We start from the raw sequence: 12,641 nt of genomic DNA, 5'->3' as shown, positions 1-12,641 counted from the left end.
AGTGAAGGGACACGGATAATTATGATACGGGAGATAACAAAAAAAAGATATTAAATTTCTGTATTTTTTTATTTTTGTGGTGAATGATTATTCTTTTTGAAAGTGCTCGATATCAATTAAGTGGTTAAGATTACTTTAAAACATGAAATAAAATACTTTTATTATTATTATCATCAATTTTTTCTCGTTTTATTTGTTTTGGTTAAGAATAGAATCTGTTACACCATGCGATAATTTGGATTGATTATCAAAATATCAATAGTAATGATAACAAAAAATAATAGTAGTTGTAATAATAATGGTAATAGTAGTAATAATGAGATATAGGTTATTTTAAAGAAAGTAAAATTAATATTTAATTTATATCATTATATCTTATATATTATCACTAAACGTAATTTATGTATCTTTATATTTATATTTCTGTGTATATTTGTATCGTATTGTATTTTATATATTATCGCTAAACATATGTTATGTATCTTTATATTTATATTTATATTTTTTTTGGTATGTATTTGTAGTTGTATCTATCTATCTAGTATCAGAAACTCTATCTAGTATCAGAGAGACAGAAACTCTATCCAAACACTACTGTAACAAACTAACAATGTTAGTGTAGTTTAGCTGAAAAAAACAGGGAAGCACGCGGAGGGACGCGCCTTATCAGAGCGTGCGGGTTGTGAGTAAATATGGTATTGGTAGAGATGGGGAACATATAAAACGAGGAGCCAACAAAGACCTAACCAAAGTGGGTAGAATGGTTTTCTTTCTCTTTCTCTTTTATCAACTTGTTTTCTTCTCTCTCTCTTACCGTAGTATTTAATTTAAATTATACAAATCTAATCCCATTTGATTAACTAGATTATTCATTTCACGTAAATAAATAAAAAATTAAAATTAAGACAGAGAGAGAAAAACAAACGCGGCTGCTGTATTCACCAAAAACAGAGACACGGTGAGAGAGAGAGAGAGGGACAAACTCTGTGTTGATCGATCTCAACTCCACAATAACGAGATTCAATTCAAAGTTTCTCAGAATTCAAACACAAAACTTATTTTTTAATTATTATTATTTTTAATTTTCGTTTTTGTGCTTCCCTGTTCTAATTCTCGGAGGTTGTCGCTTTAATTCTCGTTCCGAGCTGTTTTTGAGCTTGTGATTCTACGCGAGCTTGCGAGATCGTGTAGAATTTTCATTCTTAAGCTTCTGGCTGACTGTTTTGGTGGAAGTTTTTGAGGTGGAAGAGAAGGTTGGGATTTTAATGGAAGGTTCTCAATGCAGAGGTTTAAGTTTGGGGGTTTGATTTTGGTGTATTCTGGTTTACTTGGATGATTTCTGCTGGAGGTAGGGATGCGAGAAAGGGGTTAGGTTTAGGGTTAGAGCTTGGATTAGGAGCTGGGAGGAGAGAGATGGTGGAGTCTGAGCTTGAAGAAGGTGAAGCATGCTCATATCAGAACCATGAAGATTATGACGCCACCGTTGATCCCGATGTTGCTCTCTCTTACATTGTAAGGCTTATGAAGATTGCTCTACTTCGTTATCTTTCTGATTCGGAAGCTTTGAATTGTTGATGTTTACTTGTTTTAGCCTGCTAGATCCAAAACCTGAAATTTGGTTGGTATGGTTTATGTACTTTTTGTGATTTGCTGTGCTGAATTGTGTTTTTGTTAGTGTGAGTTGAATGGATTTGGTGTTTTTTACATTAAGGATGTTAGAGAAGGTTTTGGATTGTTGAAGAAATATCTGGTCAACCCGTTTGATCAGATGTTGATGGGAATGCAGTTTGAACTAGCTTGGTTGTTTAAAAGATTTCTCAATCTCTCCTTCCTTCCCTTTCTGTTTCTCTGGTTTTTCATGGTTTACCTTTTTTGAAGTAGAAAGTTTTCCATTATTGATGTGCTCTTTGCTTCAGTTAAAATGCTAAAAATTCACAGTTTTGGAATTTCCTTTCCCTTTACATAAACTTAAATACAATTTCCACTGTGCACATACAAATATTGGAGTCATTATGTGTGTAGTCCGCTTATTAATTATGAGATAGCATGAAATGCATACATATCAGGTCCATAAAGTGATATAACTTATGGAAATTCTGTTCCTTAATTTGTAAACTAGCCGACTGTAAGATGGCTAGCTGACACATCCAAATGTATTGGCATATGTTTCTATATTATTAACATGCCTACATTACATGTATTCAACTTCATTAATATAATTTGAGGCCTTCTTCAATTTTTAATCATCTATTCTTGTTATTTTCCTTGATGATTTACTTTTGGATTTCATTTGATAAGGATGAAAAAATCCAAGATGTTCTGGGACACTTTCAGAAAGATTTTGAAGGCGGGGTGTCTGCAGAAAATTTGGGTCAGTTTTAACTTGTTATATATATATAGTGTATAGGCCTACATAATGAAGGGTTTTTCTCCCACTTATAATATTTAGTAACATACGATCATTCCAGGAGCAAAATTTGGTGGTTATGGATCATTTTTGCCAACCCATCACCGTTCACCAGTTTGGTCTCATCCAAGGACTCCACAAAAAGTTCACAGTCAAAATACACCCAGATCTCCTAATATTGTGCAACTTGAGGTACATTCATTATACTAATATGGGACAAGCATGTCCGTTTTTTTTTTTTTAAAGTATAACTTTGTAAGTAAATCGATGATTATATGCGAGGTTTATGGCTTGCGTTTTGATATTTTTTCATTCTTGATTTACTTCACATTAATACTTTACTATACAGAGTGGGCAAGGGGATTCTGTACAATTTTCAACTGGAGCTCAGTCCTCAAGATTTGGCCCAGGTTCTGCTACCTCCTCAAGGCTGCCTGCAGTTAAGGCACCCTCTGTAGACGATGTAACCAATCAAGAAAAGTGCATATCAGTCATTGGTGCTGAGGCACTCACTTCTAAGTGTGACTCCCTAAACATGAATGCAACTAGCATAGCAGACCAGAAGGTACTGAAGGTTCGAATAAAAATGGGGCCTGGAAATTTGACAACACGTAAAAATGCTGCGATATACAGTGGACTCGGTCTTGATATGTCACCAACATCGTCATTGGATGACAGTCCCTCAGAAAGCGAAGGAATTTCGCGTGGTCCTCAAGATGCTCCCTTTGAATCTCCTACAAGTATCCTTCAGGTGAATTGTCTTCTTACAATTTGATTCTCCCTTGTATTCTTTACATTGGGCTTGATGAGGTTTAGAAGGTTTATTTAATTCAACTTTTATAATTTTCTATTGGAATAGGTTATGACAGTTCTCCCTATGTTTTTGTCACCTCTTCCTAATGATCTCATTGAATTAACCGAAAATGAAGTACATACTCGAGATGGTATTCGTCGTACTTTTCTTATGGATGGACCAGAAGGTTCTGGCATGCTGCTACATGAGTCTTACATGGCAAAAGGTGACAGAAAATTGTCAGGTGGGAAAAAGGTGAAGTCTTTGGAGGGTCATGAGTCCTCAGTGGAAGTCAAGGGTAGCAATAAGAAGAATACTCGGAATGATCTTGGAGCTCTTTCAACAAAGGAACAAGGTAGAAATGCATTGAACATGGAGGAGTTAGTTTCACAAACCTTGAAGCTACCACTTTTATCCCGTGATGATTTGGTAAAGGATGTTGATGGACCATGTAATTCATTGACCGAAACCAAAAAAGGTATAATGAGGGAGAAAACCGCTTCCGATCTGGCAGAAAAGGAATGGGTGGAGCCAACATTGGATGGAGTGAATGGTTTTGCTGAGAGGGCAAAGGGAGGTGCAGGGAGAAAATTTGTGGGAGGGAAGGTTTCTGAGGACAACTCATCATTTTATGCACCAAAGGACATTCCTCTTGGCGATAAAATTTGTGACTCAGGAATAACTGAATCTAATGTCTCCAAAGTTACGACAGCATCAAGCACTGAATTTACAGAACCTCCTAAGAAGGCTTATCAAAGAAACAGTCTGCGTGAACAAGACAGTATAACATTACCTGTTGTGAAAGAACATCCATTCCCTGTGGGAAAGAAGAAGTCAAAGGGAAGTAATAGCACTGTGGCTATAGAGAAGGAGAAAGAAAACTTGAAGACTGGATCCCCATTGGTTACTAAACTGAAAAAGAGTTCTGAAGATAGTTCAGCATCAAAAAGTGAAACTGAAGATGTCAGAGTACAGAAGGGTCTTTTAAAGCCTAGAGATACTTATAAAGATTTCTTTGGGGAATTGGAAGAAGAGGACAGAATGGATTCAACGGAAACCCCTAAGGAGGCTAAACTGAAGGACTCTGAGGTGGCTCAGAGGAGCATGTCTACAATCAATTGTGGAGCAAAGGAGAGATCAGCTGATAAGAAAGTTGATAAACCATTAACAGCTGAAGTATACCCCAAAATGGCCACAAATATCTGGTACACCGGAAATGGACATGGTACTGATGCTGAGAATGAGAATGTGAAAGGAGTTTCTGTCATTATGGCTCCTGTTGATACAGAAGATCATTGGGTACTATGTGACAGGTGTCACAAATGGCGTCTTCTTCCTGTTGGCACAAATCCTGATAGCCTACCTGAAAAGTGGCTCTGTAGTATGCTTGATTGGCTGTAAGTTCTAATGAGTGGTAAACTGTTTTAAATATATCTGTGCAGACTTGAAATGTCTAGTGCCAATAAGCTTGTAGATATTGTTTTTATTGACCATAAAAACAATATCTATTTTACTTGGTAACACATGATGTGAACTACTTATATTGATTTCATTGAATAACACATTAAAGTCAGTACATAAATCATAAATGTTTCCACTTCGAATTAATTATGTGCATAATTGTGCAGGCCTGACATGAATCGCTGTAGTTTTACTGAGGATGAAACCACAAAAGCTGTGATTGCATTATACCAAGTGCCTCCTCCTGATGGTAAAAGCAACCTGCAAAATGTCTCTGGGAGTGTTATGGTCGGAGGTACTGTGGCAACTGTTCAGCATCCTGATCAACACCAGCCAAATAATGATCTTAATGGCATGCCTGTGGGGAAGAAAAAAGTTGTGAAGGATTCATCAAATTATGAAAATAAAGATGGCTTTTCTCAATTGTCATCTTCTATAAAGAAAAATTTGCCATCATCAGTGAGAAGTAGGAGCTTAAATGAAGTGCACAAATCTCCTGTTGTCAGTGAGGCTGATGTTCCAGGGGAGAAACACAAAAATAAGCAGAAGTTGGAGAACAATTCTGATGGAGGTAATTTGAACCACTCTGTCATTGTGCTTTTTAACTTGGTATTAAAATAAATACTGATGCTCAAAGACCTGTTGAATTTCTAGAACGTTATCATCATTTGTCAAAATGTGTTGACAGGTGATACAAAGAATATGAAAGTGAAAAGCCGGAGGGATCCTGATCAAGATTGTTCTAGGCCAACCAAGAAAGTTAAGACTGACAAGATACGTTCTACTGATGAAGAATGGATTGCTGGACAGAGTGGGACTACTAGGAAGGTGAGCCATGGCTCTAATAGCAGCTTTCCAACTACTTCAGTTGGTAAAGATCGATCTAAACAGAAAGACCGCTCTTCTTCGAGGGACTCCAAATCCGAAAAAGACAGGCTGCAAATTTCTGCTGAGAACACAAAAGATAGGGGACATGGATTCTTGGACGAAGCATCCCTGGATTTAGGGAACTGTGATGCTGTTGACAGTGTTAAAAAGAGGAAACTGAAGGAGTATCAGGATGCTCAAACATGTAGTACAGGGAATCCCCACCTTCAGGGGAGCAGATTTTCTGCACAGGAGTTCAGTGATTCAAGGAAGGAAAAGAAGACAAGAAATTCAAAATCTGAAGGAAGAGAATCAAGTAGCAGTAAAGGCAGTGTTCGAACTGACAAAAGAGTTGGTCATATGAAAAACCATAAATTCAGGCAAAATCCTGGGAGTTCACATGTGAGCTTGGATGTAATGGACAGTTTAAAAAGGGACGTGGGATCAGTGCAGGCTTCTGTAGCCACCACTTCCAGTTCTTCTAAGGTTTCTGGCTCACATAAAACCAAAGCCAGCTTGCAGGAAGTGAAAGGCTCACCTGTGGAATCAGTTTCTTCATCGCCTATGAGAGTTTTATATACAGATAAATTTCCAACCAGGGAAGTTGCGGGGAAAGATGAGTCTCATGATACTGCCGTTGTGGATAGTCCAAGAAGATTCTCAGATGCTGAAGAGGGTGGAAGTGATCGATCTGGAGCAGCTAGGAAGGACAAATCTTTCACAATGGTCCATAAGTCTGATTTTCAGAATAAGGGTGTTAATCATACATCAGTTGCTAAACCTAAAGCTCAAATAACTGGCCATCATACCAATAGTGGTGTGGGCACTGTTTCTCAAGATGGTACTTATCCTATTAAAGAGCAGATCAAGAATCAATGTGAAGACAGGACTGATACATATTGTGCTAATGTGTCTAGAATCCTGAAGAACAATGCTGAATCAGATGTGAAGGGCAACAAGGAGAGCTGTAAGTCAGAAAATCCTGCAGAAACTGTCAAGAATACTAGTACTCCTATTCAGCCACTAGACAAGTCTCCTTTATCCGAGGCAAAACAAAATGATGGCAAAGTTAAGTCGCAAGAGAGGTCTGGGTTCAAGCCTGATCAAAGTGAGAATATACATGCTGGCAAGAAAGATCTTTCAGGGAAAAGTGAGAGTAGCAAAAAAGAGAGTCATTTCAATAAGGGGCTCGACTTTCAAGAAGTTGGTACAGATGCCGTAAACAAAAAGGAGGCACTAAATACTCCAAGTCAGTTGCCAGACTGTCATGCTGAAACATCTTCAAAGAGGCCTCTTTCAGAAAGAACAGATAAAGAAGTAATTGGAAAAGGGAAGTCTTTGTCATTGTTGCCCTCTGGAGGAGCTCAAGTTGAGCCATCAAGTAATTGCCCACGACCAGTTGTTGGTTTCCTTAAAGGAAATGGAGATGTGAAAGTTGAGCCTTCCAAAGTTGATGATGCATCTAAGTTGCCGAAAAAGCAAATAAAAAAATCTGATAATCAAAATGGAACTCAGCAAATTGGTTCAAGAAATCCTGTACCTAATGGACACAGATCTAAGGAGCTTGATGCCCCTAGTCCAATTAGAAGGGATACTCATGCTGCTACCAATGCTTTGAAAGAAGCTAAAGATCTTAAGCATTTGGCTGATCGTCTTAAGGTGTTTTATATATTCCCTTCTATGGTTTTATTTCTTTTGGTCTTCTTGCTGCTTATCTTCAAATTTTTGGGTTTATCATACAGAATGCTGGATCCACACTGGAGGGCACTAGTCTCTACTTCCAGGCAGCCCTCAAGTTTCTTCTTGGAGCCTCTCTGTTAGAATCTGGCAACAATGACCATGCTAAACACAGTGATGTAATCCAATCACTTCAAATATATAGCAGCACAGCAAAATTATGCGAGTAAGAAAATATCTTCATCATCATGCTTTAGTTTGTTTTGAAGATTATTTTATCTCTTATTTTAATTACTGGTATTACCATTCTCTTTATTATTTATACTTAAATTGGTTGAGGTGGAAAACATGTCTCAAAATGTCACTAATGTATTTTGCATTAAATATTTTAAGTTGATTATATGTTGTATACAACTCTGGTAAACCTTTTATGATTGGATCCTGTTTTTAATCATGGTCATGATATTTTCCACTTAATAGGTTTTGTGCCCATGAATATGAGAAATCAAAAGATATGGCTTCAGCTGCTTTGGCCTACAAGTGCATGGAGGTGGCATACATGAGGGTTATATATTCTTCACACAGTAGTGCAAGCAGAGATCGACATGAGCTCCAGACAGCTCTACAAATGGTTCCTTTAGGTAATGAATTATGCAACTCACTTGCAGGTGCAATAATGCTTCCATGTTGAAGTTGTCACATTCCATTGTAATTTTATTTGACATCCTGCAAATCACATCTCTATACAAAGTTAAGATTCAGCATATATATGTTGAATATTCCCCCTTTCATATATCTATATATAAGAAGACCATGTCGGAAGAATTCCATAGGGCATAGTCATGAATATAGATGTCTTTGCCTGTAGTGTGTTATTGAATGTATCAGCATAGAGAAGGAAAGTAAATGACATTTTGAGGAAGTTCCAAAAGAGAAAATAACGGAAAGTACATGGCTAATTTGATGTCAAGTAGCCTAAAACGTATTTTCCCGCTGATCATGTGGATAGACTGATGTCTCTCCTTTGTTTTGAACTTTGTTTCATTTGTCAGGTGAGTCTCCTTCATCATCTGCCTCTGATGTTGACAATGTTAACAACACTACAGCAGCTGATAAGGTTGCCTTATCCAAGAGTGTAAATTCGCCCCAAGTTGCTGGGAACCATGTTATTGCTGCACGAAATCGTCCAAATTTTGTGCGGCTGCTCAACTTTGTAAGTCTATATTATTCTTAAAGGAATGTTTGTAAAGAAAGCTGTTGAAAGCATACATTGGCACAGCTACAGTGCTAGCTTACATACATTGTTGTTTCTTTTATTCCCTGGGTTGGGTTATATGTCCGGATTGATATTGAAATAAACGACATGTATCAATTGCAGGCTCAGGATGTTAATTTTGCCATGGAAGCCTCTAGGAAATCATGGAATGCTTTTGCAGCTGCTAATTCTAGTCCAGGCATGGACAAGAAAGCAGGAGGTATCTGCTCTATTAAGAAGGCTCTTGATTTTAGCTTTCAAGATGTGGAGGGTTTGCTACGTTTGGTACGGATTGCCGTGGAAGCCAACAATCGTTGAGGGTCAAGTTAATTATGAAATTGTGGGCCATGACAAGTGCGTTTCTTGATCATGTTTAGAACCTTCACTGTGCAGAGATCATCTAAAACCCAATTATGATGGGGAAAGGCTATGTTGAATCTCAAAGCATTCTTGCCAACTCGTGAAGCTAGTGTTGTATATAGATCTGTTGCCATACACAGTGAAAGGGAAGTGTCAATTTACGGTCAGGGGAATTCAGCTGCTTTTTGTCGTGTTCAAGAATGGAAGCTTTGGTAAACCCTGAGATACTGTGGTGGCTTTGGGATTCAGAAGTCAGGTGCTGTAAAGCCGATCTTTAGATGCTTTGATGTGTCAAATGATGCTACATATAGGCAGACGTGGCAATTTGAAATTAGTTGCCTTCGTTTGTTCTGTTCTCATTCCGGAGGAATTCTTATTTCTTCAATATGTACATATGTAAAGTTATAAGTGCTGGAGAGAGATTTATGGGTTCGTCGATTAACTGTGATTATCCTTCTACTGTTGGGAACTGCACTTTATCCTCTTTGTCCAGTCTCTCTACAGGAATTAAAGTCAAACAGAGTCTGACTAAAGTGAGCCCTTCTCTTTTATTAATACATGAACATGTTCGTGTATGTGGCCATAATTTTTCTCATTAGATTTTAACTTATTTGCAGGTTATCTTGTACAAATTTGGGATTAGTCATAGAACTATATTGTTTACTCTTCTTGTTGGTATAGAACAAGCAGAAAATAGAAAAGGTGCGATGTACAGCAAGAATTTTCAGCAGGTGATGTGTTCTCAATGGTTTCCATGAGAGAACCAGAACCAGGAGGGTCTAGTAATGTGCAAGAGCCCAAGAGAGTAAGGAAGCTGTTAGGGTAGACTCGAGACTACCATCATGTACTCATAACAATCACCTACAACACACCTTATCCCATATGGTAGTCTCGAGTCCGCCCTGGCAGCTTCCTTACTCTCTTGGGCTCCTACACAGTACTGGACCCTCCTGTTTCTGGTTCTCTCATGGGCTCTTTTGGCTGTGTTCGCATCAGTTTGTCAACTTATACAAGTGCTTCTGATCATGTGAAATTATTTTGTTGTAAGTAAGTGGATGTCAAGGCTCTCTGACTCTTGATTATATTTCATCTCTCCTTGAATAAATATTAGAGGATCAAGTTAGGCATTGTGCAAGCTGGTTGCTGCCTTTTGCAGAATCTGACAGGTATGTTGTCATCTTGATCAGTGGCATTGCATCATACTACTGTTAAGCTTGCACTATTATTTGTGTTGTGCTTGGGGAACTATTATATAGGTAGCAATGCTATTTTTTTTTTATTATAAAGTTCAATTTCAGTCATTTCTATAGCCCAATATAGAAGATTATAAATGGATTTTACCATAGGAAATTATCAATGTGCATTATAATCCTAATTACTAGATTTATTCGGATAACAATATTATCTGTTACTTTACTTATTTTTTTAGAGATAAAATGTTAACCTGTAAGAGAACAAGAGTAGGAATACAACCCTTAGCATCTTTTTGTGTTCGCCGTCTCTGCCCATGCATGTTTTAGCTTCCTGTTCTAAAAATGCTTGGGTATGATTTATACCGTTGCAACAATTCTACAAGTTTTACCTTTGAGGATCATCTTATTCTCCATACTTATATTCATTATTCATTTATTTATTTTGTTTTCCTGTCTTAGTGGATGGTTATGTTAGTATGTTATGTGAGTATTGTAATTTGAGAGCATCATCTATGGTTGCAGGTTAAGCAACTGATGCAAACTTCAGATGAAGCTACAATTTAGTTGGCCAACTCTGTAACTGTCCGAAAGCTACCTTAGTGCAGAATTTTCCTCCCTTGTAATCTACACAGAATAAATGAGAGTAGCAACCAGCAAGTGTAGGGCACTTGCACTCCCTTCCCTCCCTCCTCTGTTGGAAGGGCCTGGGACAGTTTCGGGCATTCAATATTGAATTTTGACACTACCAGATTGCCTGCTCTGATTTTTAATGTACAGAGCTAGCTATAATAATATTCTTTGCCCGTTTGGTTCGCCTTGTCTGATCAAAATGAGAAGAGAGTCAAATATTGGGGAGTGTAAGATATCTACAACTTCCCCATAATTATTGTATATTCTAGTGAGCAGATAGTGTGACAAAATATTATCTTAATTTGTATCAAGTTTATTTGGAAATAAAGTTTAATTTTCCTTTCAACGCGTTATATGCTTTAAAATTGTTCTAAGGGCTGTACTCAATACATATTCATACCGTACATAGAATACAGAGATCTTATTGTAACATATGTTAAAATGAGAAGAGAAAAAAAAAAGAAAAAAGAAAAAAGAAAAAAAGAGGAGCCCCACAAACAGGGTTTTTACTCAGCATAAGAGTATCTTTGTTGTTCAGCTGTTCTAAACTCGAAATCATGTAGTCAGTGTTTGTGTTTGATGATTAGATTATGTTTTAGGATTTTGTTAACAAACATCCTTGTTAAAAGATATTTCTATAAAAATTTTAAAGTTTTTTTTCCGTTAAACGTGCAACACATATATTGAAAATTTTAAATGTTTAATTTTTCAATACAAACTTATTATATTAATATTCTTAAACAAATCTTTAAATACACTTGTTAGCTAATCCTTATGTTGTAATATTATCCCTTATTGAATTATTTTAATATTATTAATAAGAGAGAATTAATACAACAACCGGCTTTTATTTTTATTATGGAGAAGGGATTGGGGTATGATCTGTATATGAAGAGCGTGTGAGCTTTACAACGGTGTGGGATTAGGTAAAGACAAATCGGACAGTCCGAAATTTTCATTACAAATCGGACGGTCCGCATTGCATTTCCATTACAAATCGAACGGTCTGATTTGCTACATCTAAAATTCGAATTTTCCTCCACACAAATTAGATCATCCGATTTGTCCCTATTATTTTCCTTCTCATGCAATTCGCATAGTCCATTTTGTGAGTTTAGCATGTCAGAAAATTCTGTCCCACATTGATGTTAAGCACCACAATAATAACATAATTCAGCACAACACATTCATCACTCCAATATAAAAAAAAAATGAGCCTTAATACAACACATCAAAATAGAATTAAAGATAGAACTAATGTAAAGTATAGAATTAAAGTGTATTTCAATAATTAAAGATAAAATTATACGAATTAAATAAGAAGAATATTTTAAAATTACGTACAAATATTAAAAAAAAACTCTATTCTTATTCTTGTATATAAAGACATCTTAATTTGTTAGAATTACTCATATATATATATATATATATATATATATAAGTAAAAAATTATAATATCTTTACTAATATTTTATGAATTTAATTTTAATATACTATCAATGTAAAGTAATTTTACATGTACATCCAATTATATAACGGCACATCAACAAAAATAACTACTTTTCACATTAATTGTGTAAATAATCATAAAAAAATGAATGTGATTGTAAAACTTACCGCATCAAAATTAAACTCATCTTTACTGATAATTTATTATAAGCGAGTAATCTTTAATTTTATACAATAAACTTAAAAAATAATAATGTTACTTTTATTTTTTTTATAGTGTCATTCTACACATAATATTTTTACATTATATATCTATATAAATTTAAAAAACAAAAATGATGTTTTTAAAATAAAAATTACAATATTCATTCTCAAATTAAACTGCAATCTCATATTACTTTTCAATTAATACATAGAGGCATAAAATTAACTTTGTAATACAAAAGGCTTAAAAGTATAGTTTGTTTTGTAGATAATTCTCAATTTAGTACTTAAATTTATATAGTCTTAATTTAGTCTCAAAAATTTTAATAGTCTTTATTTAGTCCT

At 35.8% G+C, this 12,641-nt stretch overlaps 1 protein-coding gene across 3 annotated transcripts; it reads left to right on the top strand.

The window, feature by feature from the left end:
* The first annotated feature begins 770 nt into the window (after positions 1–770).
* LOC130936148 (cysteine-tryptophan domain-containing zinc finger protein 3-like) lies at positions 771–10,989 on the top strand. 3 transcript variants are annotated; one of them, XM_057866159.1, is made up of 14 exons: positions 771–1,512; positions 2,299–2,371; positions 2,469–2,599; positions 2,757–3,158; positions 3,267–4,597; positions 4,829–5,232; positions 5,350–7,187; positions 7,271–7,431; positions 7,686–7,846; positions 8,258–8,418; positions 8,584–9,353; positions 9,438–9,522; positions 9,932–9,986; positions 10,536–10,989. In XM_057866159.1, the coding sequence occupies exons 1-11, from the start codon at positions 1,333–1,335 to the stop codon at positions 8,776–8,778; spliced, it is 5,037 nt and encodes a 1,678-aa protein (XP_057722142.1). In that variant the 5' UTR covers positions 771–1,332; the 3' UTR covers positions 8,779–9,353; positions 9,438–9,522; positions 9,932–9,986; positions 10,536–10,989. The 3 variants fall into 3 exon arrangements, with proteins under 3 accessions (XP_057722142.1, XP_057722141.1, XP_057722140.1); XM_057866158.1 differs by having other exon boundaries at positions 9,438–9,551; XM_057866157.1 differs by having other exon boundaries at positions 9,438–9,986.
* The last annotated feature ends 1,652 nt before the right edge of the window (positions 10,990–12,641 follow it).

Source organism: Arachis stenosperma, chromosome 6 (genome assembly GCF_014773155.1).
Source record: "Arachis stenosperma cultivar V10309 chromosome 6, arast.V10309.gnm1.PFL2, whole genome shotgun sequence".
NCBI classification, from domain to species: domain Eukaryota; kingdom Viridiplantae; phylum Streptophyta; class Magnoliopsida; order Fabales; family Fabaceae; genus Arachis; species Arachis stenosperma.
This window is presented reverse-complemented; position numbering and strand designations above follow the sequence as displayed.